At 47.2% G+C, this 11,404-nt stretch overlaps 1 protein-coding gene across 2 annotated transcripts; it reads right to left on the bottom strand.

The window, feature by feature from the left end:
* Positions 1-601: 601 nt before the first annotated feature.
* stard15 (StAR-related lipid transfer (START) domain containing 15) lies at positions 602-10,538 on the bottom strand. Of its 2 annotated transcripts, none has more exons than XM_021312644.2 (6): positions 10,125-10,538; positions 5,042-5,108; positions 2,979-3,082; positions 1,513-1,630; positions 1,377-1,429; positions 602-1,297 (listed from the first exon to the last, which is right to left on the bottom strand). In XM_021312644.2, the coding sequence occupies exons 1-6, from the start codon at positions 10,269-10,271 to the stop codon at positions 1,082-1,084; spliced, it is 705 nt and encodes a 234-aa protein (XP_021168319.1). In that variant the 5' UTR covers positions 10,272-10,538; the 3' UTR covers positions 602-1,081. The 2 variants fall into 2 exon arrangements, with proteins under 2 accessions (XP_021168319.1, XP_012711642.1); XM_012856188.3 differs by having other exon boundaries at positions 4,961-5,108; positions 10,125-10,535.
* Between the last annotated feature and the right edge of the window lie 866 nt (positions 10,539-11,404).

Genomic DNA, 11,404 nt, shown 5'->3' with positions numbered 1-11,404 from the left:
CATGAATTATCTCCACCTGGTAATAACAGCTGGCGTGTGCCAGGCTGGACGGGTCACGGTCCATCAGAGGACAGCACAGAGACACAGGACTGACACCCGTGGACACACACTCTGGCCTGAACCACATATTGCTGCAGCAGTGCACTGTCACTTTAAAACATCACCTGGAGAGAACAGGTGCGTGGTTTTATGTTCAGCAGATTATTGTATGTTTGTCTTCATGGGTTTCTCTAAAAAATAACGAGTCAGCTTTCCTGAGCATCGATTCCCACTGGGTCTTAAGTCGCTTCCTGTTTGTAAAAGAATGGAGTTTAAATCTTATTGGCGGTCTGTAAAGCACTGAACGCGTTCGGACCTAAATCACGTAGAACCATGAGAGACAGACCTGTTCTGTCAGCGCTCCCAGAACCAGAACTCCTCAGCTCTGGAATTACCTCCCTGAAAAATGACTTATTGCTGCTTGGCTGGAAAGACGGAAACTTTTTATCAGTTTATTGGTTCTTAAATATTTATTTGGTAGAAAATATCTTTTACAGCCTTTGACCTCATCTCATGAGACTCATCACAAGGTTATGGATCATAATTATTAAAGCACAAGGACCAGGTTAAAGGAACCTTTATTAATCGCACACATAATGGTCTTTTTCATCTAATTAGTAACTGTAAAAAATTTGTCTTTACATGTTTCACTTCTATTAAATAATGAGGAATTGATTTTCAGCTCAGTTTAACACATCAAATCTAAAAAGATCCATAAAAAAAAAGATTTTTTTTTTTTTTGCTGATTAGAATTTACCAGGCTTGGTTTGGTCATAAAACCTTAAAGAGGACAGAAGGGGAAAACCTCTGCAGTCAGAGGACAGTCAGAGGACAGCTTGGGGACAGTCTGAGGTTATTGGACGGTCTTCTCTGCTCATGGACAGCCTGAAGACGGAGGGCTTCAGGGTAAACATGTCCAGTGATAGAAGCTGAAGGACTGTGATGCATTCGCTGCCGGTGGGAAACATCCCAACTGGTGATCAAACAAACCAGCAGACAGAAGGAGAGAGAAGGACAGTCCTGCTGAGAGTCTGGGGACAGTCTAGGTCTCCTCGTCCTCGCTGTGCTGCGCCTTCTCTTCGCTCACGCCGCTCTCGTCGATGTTCTCCAGAGAGTCGGCGCGCTGCAAGGTCAGGTCCGCCGGGCTGATGGAGGGCAGCGTGTTCTGCTCCGGGTACATCCACGGCTTCAGGGCCGGGTTATGTTTCCGCTTCCACTCGGGGTACTTCAGAGACGCCTTGTAGATCTTTCTCATGGCCTGGCAGGACAGAGACGGCAACACGGGGTTTGACAGGCAGCAGAGACAGAACCTGTGGATGACCTGGTCAGGGTTTTACCTTTGGAGCCACGAACTGAGAGACTCTGTTAACGACCCACTTTGGTAACGAGCCTGCAGACAACAGCAGAGGACAGGACTGAGGAGCTGGGAGGACAGAACTGTGGACCTCAGAGGAAGACGTCCTCCCCTCTTACCTTTGGGGTCCACCTGGGTCAGGTAGTAGAGCGTGGAGCTGGTGGCACTGGAGGACTGGATCAGGTAGCCCGTCAGCAGAGACACGGCGCGGACGTAGTCCTTCTTAGGAGGATGTTGCTATGGAGATGGAGAGACAGGAAGTGTCACCATTAAAGGAACAGTTCACCATTTTGAGAAACAGCCGCTGTCAGATGTTACTGGAGAATGAACGATTTTATAACCCGATTAATAAAAGATAAATTACCGTAACTTTTGGACTATAAGTCATACTTTTTTTTTCATAGTTTAGCCGATCCTGCGACTTACATTCAGGTGTGACTTATATATCAGTTTTACATGGTAATTCATCTAAACCAGCATCTTTACCGTCTGTAGCCTCAAGAAGGCGCTCCAGGTTTGTGAACATTATTCTGCTGCTGTACCGCTTAAATATTAACTGAAACATTAACTTATAGACAACAAAGACTGAACATGTTTGTATGTTTCTCTGTTTCAGTCTGGATTCAGGCAGCAGAGCGATGCGTGGAGCAGCTCTAAGGATCCAGACAGAGACAGAACCGTTACTGGGCCGTCTGAGAAGCTAACAGCAGCTAGCGCTAGCTTACAGCTCTGATGTCAGGGCGGGTTACAACTTCTCTGATTCACTGAGCTTTATGTAGCTCTGAAACATCCGTGTCCTACTGTTAGCTTAGCATGTAGCACTGTTAAGCTAACAGCAGCCAGCGCTAGCTTACAGCTCTGATGTCAGGGCGGGTTAAAACTTTACTGATTCACTGAGCTTTATGTAGCTCTGAACCATCCGTGTCCTACTGTTAGCTTAGCACGTAGCACCGTTAAGCTAACAGCAGCTAGCGCTAGCTTACAGCTCTGATGTCAGGGCGGGTTACAACTTCTCTGATTCACTGAGCTTTATGAAGCTCTGAAACATCCGTGTCCTACTGTTAGCTTAGCACGTAGCAACGTTACGCTAACGGTCTGATTTAGGCGTTGTTGGACTGAAATGCTCTGACGAGAACTTTCTGGGTTGGAGTCGGTGGCTTTTTGTGCTAATTTACCATTCAACAATAATTGTGAAAACTTGAAATACGCTGAATAAAACCTGCTGGCTGGAGTTGCTAATTTACCCAATTTATCCTGCCAGGTATGTTCCATGTTATTCAGCTGTTTGTGGTAATTTAATAAACTGGTTTACCAGATTAAATCTCAGTTTATAGTCTTGGATTGTGTGAAATAAATTTGTAAATAAATGCGACTTAAAGTCCGAAATATGGGGTATATGAAAATATAACAACAAAACTCAGGAAGGTGACGCCTTCCTTTAGCTGTTGTAAAACCTGAGCTGTTCCTGCTGTATTTAAAGGGTTGTGAACATGTCACTGAACTCTACAGAGAAAAGGAAGCGGGTCTGAATTCCCAGAACCGATCTGTAACCTGAGCCCACCGGCAGCACCAGCAGCACACTGACCGGGTGTTTGACGGAGTAGTTGATGATCATGTAGTCGCTGCCGAGTGGAAGCCAAGACCTCATCGTCACAAAGTCTCGGTTCTTCAGGGGAGTCGGGCATTTCCCTTACAAGAGACACCGGAAGGAGGAAGAATTAAAAGGAAACAATTGATACAATCGTGTTGAACAGTTGACGTTCAAGATGAACAGCATCAGGTTCCTGGACATCCACATCTCCTCTGACCTCCTGGACTGAGAACACCTCCCACCTGGTGAAGAAGGCCCAACAAAGACTCTTCTTCCTCAGGAACCTGAAAAGGTCTGGACTTCCCACTAAGCTGCTAAAGAACTTCTACAGAGCTACAATAGAGAGCGTTTATGTCTCAGCATCACTGTGTGGTATGGAAGCTGCACAGTCCAGGAGAGGAAGGACCTAGAAGGTGGTGAGGACAGAGCAGGGGATTGTGGGTTACTGTCTGCAGGATCTAGACTCAGTTTATGCAGAATGAGTCCAAAGAAGGTCCAGACGCATCTCCTCTGATCCCCCCCACCCCACCCCACCCCACCCAGGCTATTTGCTGTTTGCCCCTCTGCCATCAGGGAAACACTCCAGAACCTCAGAGCCAGAACTAATAAACTCAGAAACTGAGTATATTAGTCTGCAGTTTATGCAGTTTATGCTGCGCAAGTCTGGAAAAGAACCAGACGTATCCCCCCCCCCCCCCCCCCCCCCAGGCAAGGCACTCTTTGACCTACGTCCCCCAGGGAAACAGTTCAGCAATATCAAATCAAAAACTAACAAACCATAAATAATACAAATATGAATGTATATGTAGGTATGGTCATATACATGTATGTGGGTGAGTGAATGAATATTTATGTTTATACATTATAATTAAGGAAAGAAAATTGACCGGAAATCCTCTTTTTTCACGTGTTTCTGTGCAACATGAGAACTGGTATGGTTCCCAAAGATATTTTGGTCATCCAGCTGACGGACTGCAGAGAGCTCAGCTTGTTAAGACCACTTGAGAAATGAGAGCGACGGATGTACAATGACTTTGAAATTGGATTCAATAAAAAGTGAGTTAAAAAAAACAACTAACAGCCTTAAAAACAGCTTCTTTCCCAAAGCTGTGAGGGCTAGCGCCCCCTGCTGGGAGTCCAGCAGCCCAGTTCATGCACTGTTACAGGTTTATTAACATGCTGCTGGTTCCACAGGTTCTGGATCCGATGGAGAATTAGTGACATAAGCTGAGTTTCTTTCAACAGCTTTATGTGCGCGCTTCTAAATATTGCGTTACTAAAGGTTGATGGAAATGGCAAAATTCAAAATAACTTCCTCAATTTAGTTTTTTTAGGTGAACACATCACAATGATTGGCATGTGGGACAGCCGATAGATAACATGACCCCCCAGAACTCAAAGCTGATAGAAGATCGTTCACTACACCCTTCACTGAATGTTTCTGCCACTGATGTTGATTTTTAACGTATTAACGGACAGAACATGGTTATTTAGCCTAAAATAAGCTCCAAACAGAAACAATTTGTTCTTTGTGAGGAATGTGAGGAGCGTCTGAGGGGCCAGAGGTTTGTAAAGGTTCAGCTACACATCTGCTGATCTCAGAGGGAACCATCCTGTTCACGTTCTTCTGCAAGGCACCAGGTTCTCTCCAACCCAGACATGGTCCACCCTCCAGCTGTCCTGGCCAGCAGGGGGCAGTAGTCTGGCAGTAATTCAGAAGAAGCCTGCAGAATGTGGAAGCAATGCAGTTTAGTTTGAGAATGGGTCTGAGGAGCTTCATCCCTGCACTCATGTTTAGCCATTCTGACACCCAGTAGAACAAACAGCCAATCAGAATGAGACATTGCTCTGATTGGACCATTTGAATGTCCGGGTTGTTCTTGTCTTGACCTGGACTAGTGTCTGAGCGGTTCTGATATAACCTCTGCTAACAGGTCCATCTGAGCTGAACTTAGACTGGGTTCAGTGGTACTGACAGGAGTAATATCCCACGTCTGCGTTGACCGTCAGCCTGCCGATGTCATACGTGTCGATCATGTTGGTGTCCCACTTCTTACGATAGCTGGTGTCATGGAGGACGTCGTACAGCGTCTCTGCCGTCACATCTTTGCACACGATCCTCATCTAGAAGACACAGACAGAAAGACGGAGGTTTTAATCCAGGACTCTCAGACTGAGACTGAAACCTGCTGATGGGTCAAACCATCAGCTCTTCAGAGACGGACCAGAGCAGAACTTATGCAGCACGAGAACCTGGCCGGCAATAACTGGAAGAAGTTAGCGGTGTGACAAACACACATGTGGCCAATAGAACCGGGACTTCCTCCAGAAAGAGAAGGAAGCAAAATGGAGGATAAACTGATAATGTCATGATTATGATTATAGCTCCTACCTCCTAGCTCCTACCTCCTAGCTCCTGCTCCCTGACCTTTCCTGGGTTAGCAGAACTCCATCAGGGAGGAAAGGAGCTTCAGCTGCTGATCTGATTCCAGACTTTAACTCTGACGTCATTAGAGACAGAAACATGGAGGATGGAGTCAGAGACATGGAGGATGGAGTCAGAAACATGGAGGATGGAGTCAGAGACATGGAGGATGGAGTCAGAGACATGGAGGATGGAGTCAGAGACATGGAGGATGGAGTCAGAGACATGGAGGATGGAGTCAGAGACACGGATGATGGAGTCAGAAACATGGAGGATGGAGTCAGAGACATGGAGGATGGAGTCAGATCCTACAGCCTTCTGGACATGAGCTACAGAGAGACGCTGTCTGCTCTACGGAGGTTTTATTTGGTTTCTGTGAGGAGATGTGCTGATACGCAAAGGAATGTGGGATACCTTGTAGCTCCTTAGCACCATTAAGGGACATCGTGAGGTTCCTAGGCTAAAGGAGCATCCAGACTCCTATTACCCACAGAAGACAACCCGGTCCCTTCGCTCCACTCACTCAAACCTCGTCCACATTCCCAGAACCAGACTCAGGACAATGGGAGATAGAGCATTTAGTGCCTCTGCCCCACATCTGGAATGCCCTCCCTGACACCTTGAGGGCACCTCAGTCCACTGAGTGTTTTAAAAAAGGCCTTAAAAGATTTCTTTTTAGCAAAGCTATTGGTCCCCTTTAGATGTTTTATTTATTTTTTTCTCTCTCTCTTTTAAAAAAGTTTTATTTTTTATGCTTTTTTTTCCTTTTTTACTTGTAGCACTTGGAGATCTTTTGATGGAAAGTGCAGTATAAATTAAATGTATTATTATTATATTATTATTCAGACACTCTGATCATGGAGACCCTGATGAGCCAACAGAGGTTTTCAGTCGCAGGCTGTGTGTGAATTCCCCGTATGACAGAACATTGCCACTGTTCAGGAGAGCAGTATCATGGAAGCACATTTCCAGCCGGCCTGTTAACGTGGAGCTGACACCCACAGCCTTTTCTTCCCTGCTGCTCTTCTAGCTAGCAGGACTAGTGCTAATGCAAATTCCTTCCTGTCTGGAAGGGCCATTACAGTAATGGGACCAGACACCGGGTCACCTGAACCGTCCCTTTGGGTTCTGTTCTCCAGGAAAGTGAAGCCTAAAGTTCAACTCTCCCATGAACTCTGAAGGAGAAACCTGATCGCTGTCTTGCTCAGAGGCATCCCTGCAGATCAGGTGTTGTCAGGTGAGCTGCAGGCTCAGGTGAGTCATGCAGTCATGGAGTCATTTGGCTTTAACGAGGTCAGGAAGAGAAACCCAAGAAACAAAAACAAACTTTGAGGAATCAACAGGAACAACCAGGAAGTTCCTTCAGGAAACGTCTGCAGAACTGACCACAAATCAGGGGCATGTTCCGTTTAAACTTTGTTCTAACTTTAGCCTTGTGACCTGGTGCTCCTTAATGTTGGAAGGTCCACAGGTCACCAGACTGTCCCTGGAGGACGTTCTGATCCCACTTTTCATCCACAGCAGAGAGCAGAACTGCGAGGAAGCCCGCTCCCATGGAAATGAAGCAACTGCAGACATTTTGGATCAGGATGCTTTGCTGTCGGCGCCACACAACAATCATGGAAGCTCTAAGCTTTTTTTCTCCACATTAAATGAGGAATGTCCTCAGCAGCAGGTTCCTTCAGGTGAGGCTGTGTGGATGCAGGCTTGATGCAGCTGCCGCTTTTTGCTGCTTTTTGCTGCTTTTTGCTGCAGGGAACTGTTGCTGACAGCAGATCATGATTCCTGCAGATGTTTTGTTTTGCTGACTGGACTCTTTCACACCTCCATTGACTGATGTGACTGCAGGGTTCATTTCCACGCTGTAAAGACAGTTATTTCTGGTTGGATGGACAGCTGGAGCTCTGCTAGCAGCTGATGTCAGAGAATAAGTAGAAACTGAAGGTGAGATCAGTGGAGCTGGTCTGACTGTGAAACCAAGCTGCAGCTTTAAACACTTCCTCCAGAAAAGGCTCAGATCAACTTGGAGGCGGAAAACAATCCCACCCTCAGCCTCCCTGCAGCACTTCATGAATTCCAGATTTCCTGCTGGGAAAATGGAAACATAGGAACAAGAATGAAGGCGTGAGCGCCCCCTGCTGCAGAGCAGTGACAGCAATCCTTAATGTGGAAAAAAGGCTGAGGACACGATGCAGGTGATGCATTAGAGCAAGACTGACACGTCCTCCACCTGAAATGTGATGAAGATGAGGATGACTGGGGCTTTAAAAGCAGCATGGTCTCCTGCTGGTTCCACCAGAGTCCAGGTTCTGGTCCTCCGCCTGTCGGCAGCGTTTCCCTCAGACCAGCCTCTCAGAAACAGCCAGACAGAAGTTAACCTGCAGCCTCTTCCAGCTCACAGGTTACCGGACACCATGTGAGGCGGCTGATACCTGCAGGACGTCACCTTTTTCCAGGTGGTCATCTTCCAGGAGCGTCAGGCTCGGCTGAGCAGCGGTCACCAGATCCGTGTAACTCAATCAGCAGAACTCAGCCGCTGCATCAATCATTCAGGACGTCCTGAGCTCCGGCTCTTTGCTCGTCACTCAGCTGCTGCCGCCGCTGGCTTCAGGCGGTCTGGCTCAGTTTTAATTGACAATATTTAGAATGCAAAGAATTAGGAAGAATAATAGAGCATAGAACATTTATGATATCAGCCAATGAAGTGTAGTTGATAGTTTGATAGACATACAAACATATAAAATGATAAATCAGAGGCAGCAATAACAGAGAGTTGAAGGCAGTTCCTGCAGCAGAGAACTTCCCTGGGTTAAAACAGTGAAACTACCTCCAGTGAAGAGATCTACCTTCATTGGCTCAGATCTGAGGGCCACAGCAGGACCAGCAGGACAGGAAAGGCCTTCAGAAGGAGGCAGGCTGGACAGGAGGTCTGCTCTAAACTCTGTGTGTGCATTAAAGGTTAAACCAGACAGTTCTTCACTGACTGAGGAGGAAACAGCAGCCAAACCTGTTTCCTCTCATCTTCAGGGCTCTGCAGAAACATTCATGAAGGAGCAGAAACAGCCTCTGACTTATTTCTGCACAAACCACCATCGTTGTCACGTCCTGAGTCTGGATCAGGTGATAAAACATTCCTGAAGAACTGGAGTTCTCCAGGAAGGCGAGAGCTTCCCTGCAGGTCTGCAGAAACTAGACTCATCATGATGAAACCCGGAGGTTTGTCTTCCTCCTCGACCAGCTTGACCTCAGGACGTCAGAGCTGCCATGTTGGATCCAAGAAAGTTTGAATAGTTCCTTCTCCCAGCTCCACCTCTTCATCCAGGTCTGATCTTCCTTCTCCAGCTGTTTTACGGCTGGAGGTGAAACCTTGATGGCTGCCGCTTCAAAGCAAAACCTCCAACATCCTGAACCTTCAGCCTGGAGGTCAAACATCTCCTCAGACATTCAGAAGGAAAGCCAGGCTGAAGAAGGTCCTGGATGCTGATGGAGAAGCAGTAAGGTGGATCTGGAGGCCCAGGCCAGCAGGAGTTAGATCCCTGGTGGAGATCCAGAGATGGAGACGCCGTCCTGCAGAACATCCTCAGAACCAGCAGCAGCTTCGCCTCCTCCTGCTCAGACTCTAACTTTTCAGCTCCTGAATGCAGACAGTGCCTACACTACCCACAATGCACCAGCAGCAGGGTCACCTGTAAACAGGTGGGCGTGTCCCTGACCTGTTACCATGGAGACACATCTGCTTCAAACACAGCTGACCCTCACAGCGGCGGTTCTGGGAGGTCCACTGCCAGCAGACAGGACTCTCCAGAGGTGACTGAAACCGGTCCTGTTGGAACCAGAACCAGGGACGGTGTACAGGTTCTGAACCCGTCAGAACCAAACCCAGGATCAAGTAACGGGTTCTGTTCCAACAAGAACCAAGGTTGAGGTTACAATCCTTCCAGAACCAGAATGTGTTACAACAAAGCTCCTGGAGCAGAACCATGAATAGGGTTCTTGAGCTAGTCACAATAGAACCCTAGTGACCCAGCTCTGAACCTGAACAGTGAAGAACCTAGAACCTAGAACCGGGAGCGGCTGGTTATTTCACAATAAAGAGTCAGACTGCTGCAGACCTAATGACCGACTGGAAACTGGACTGGGTTCTTCTTGGGATCCGGTTTCAGCTCCAGTTTCAGCCGTTTCCATCCGTCACTCAGTTCTGATGACGTCGCTCCTCGTTTCATTCGTTTTCCACTGGAGCTCCAACTTTTTACAACGACACCGGCTCAGTCTGAAGGGGTTCCTGCAACACTGGAGTCATTCTGGGTTTCTGAGGAGACTTAGAGGAACCCAAAACCATTAGAACCACCAACCAGAACCCTCTGAATGCACAAAGCACGTTTCAGCCTGGAGAGCGATCAGCTGATTTTATGGAGTCCTGCAGCATTAGTCAGTACCCACACAGTACAGAACCAGCAGTGGAACCTCTTCTGGACAGACTTTCAGATTTATGCTTCTCTTCAGTACATTAACGTGTAATTAGTCTTCGTCCTGCTTGTGTTTTTGTCCGGCCTGTTGATAATCCGTCTGATCTTTGACTTTAAATCAGCCAATGGCAACAATCTGGCATGTTTACATATGATATGTATGCTCACTAGTATAAATAAATAAATAAATAAATAGAGTGAAATATCTGCGGGAGCTTTTATTTTGAAGCTCTCCCAGGTGAGCCTCACCTTGATCTTCTGGACCGAGCTGCTGTCCTCCTCCCGGCACCACACCGTCACTCCGCCCTTGCTGTACCGGCTGCTCCATCCGTCCGGACTCAGACACTGATCCTTAAAAGAGGAGAAGTCCGAGTCGTCCGGGACCCGCACCGGCATCTCCGATCAGTCAAGCCGCCTGGTTCTGGAGCTCCGAGCAGAACCGGAGCGGAGCAGGTGTTCTGAGGAGATCCGGGCTTTAGAACCCAAGCGCTGGATCTGGAGCGAGTCTACAAACTGATTCTAAATAAACTGAAACAAAGTGATTAGAACCGGACCTGAGAGACTTCAGGTTCCGCCGGTTCTCGTGGGGATCTGAACAGAACCGGACTGGGTCTGAACTCCAGCAGCGGGTCCAGGCTTGGGTCTGAGACGCAGCAGGTGATGTTGCAGCTTTTATCTGCTTCCTTCTGCACAGATAGGTCTGACAGGCCAGAGGTCTCACTCTGCTTAAAAACAACGGCTCAGCATCTGGCTCAGGTGAGAACACATCTCTGCAACACCAGAACCAGTCCCAGAACCGGGAGTCTGCGGTCCCTGCAGGACTGGGTCAGTCTCATTAACATAAACAGGTGAAAGATCCTGATCCAAAAACTGAGGAGAAGCTGCTGTTTCACAGAGAAGTGCATGCTGGGAAATGTAGTCAACTTCCAGTGCAGTTCTAACTCTGATCTTTAGTGTGGTTGTCAAACCTGGAGACGCTTCATTACTCTGACTTCAGGTTCTACCGTGTGATCACAGCGAGTTATCAATCAATCAATCAATCAATCAATCAATCAATCAATCAATCAATCAATCAATCAATCAATCAATCAATCAATCAATCAATCAATCAACCAATCAACCAATCAATCAATCAATCAATCAATCAGCATCTCTAATGTTGGCTCAGAGTAAATCATCCGCTCAGGTAAGAATCTTTGAGATGCCTTCAGGTGCTGTTTGTAAATTGGACCGCCTGCATCTCAGATGGTCACCTGCCAGCAGGTAAGCCTCCCAGGTGCATTCTCTGCGTTCTGATTGGTCCATCAGAACAGCTTGGGTGTTCTCTGATTCTGGCGTAACATCATATGGATCTCCTCCCCAGAACAAGGAGGCTGTACAGGTAAACTTCCTGTGAGGAGAACAGAACTCCTCTGTAGAGCTGGGGGTTTCAAAATAAAAGCATGAATTCAGAATTTAATGATGAGGTATTGGGTATATAACTGCGGGGAAGGTTTATTATTATTTATAGTTTTTCAGTCAGCAATATC

The sequence above is a fragment of the Fundulus heteroclitus genome, chromosome 23 (genome assembly GCF_011125445.2).
Source record: "Fundulus heteroclitus isolate FHET01 chromosome 23, MU-UCD_Fhet_4.1, whole genome shotgun sequence".
NCBI classification, from domain to species: domain Eukaryota; kingdom Metazoa; phylum Chordata; class Actinopteri; order Cyprinodontiformes; family Fundulidae; genus Fundulus; species Fundulus heteroclitus.
Note: the sequence above shows the minus strand (reverse complement) of the source record. Positions and strands in the feature narration are given on the sequence as shown.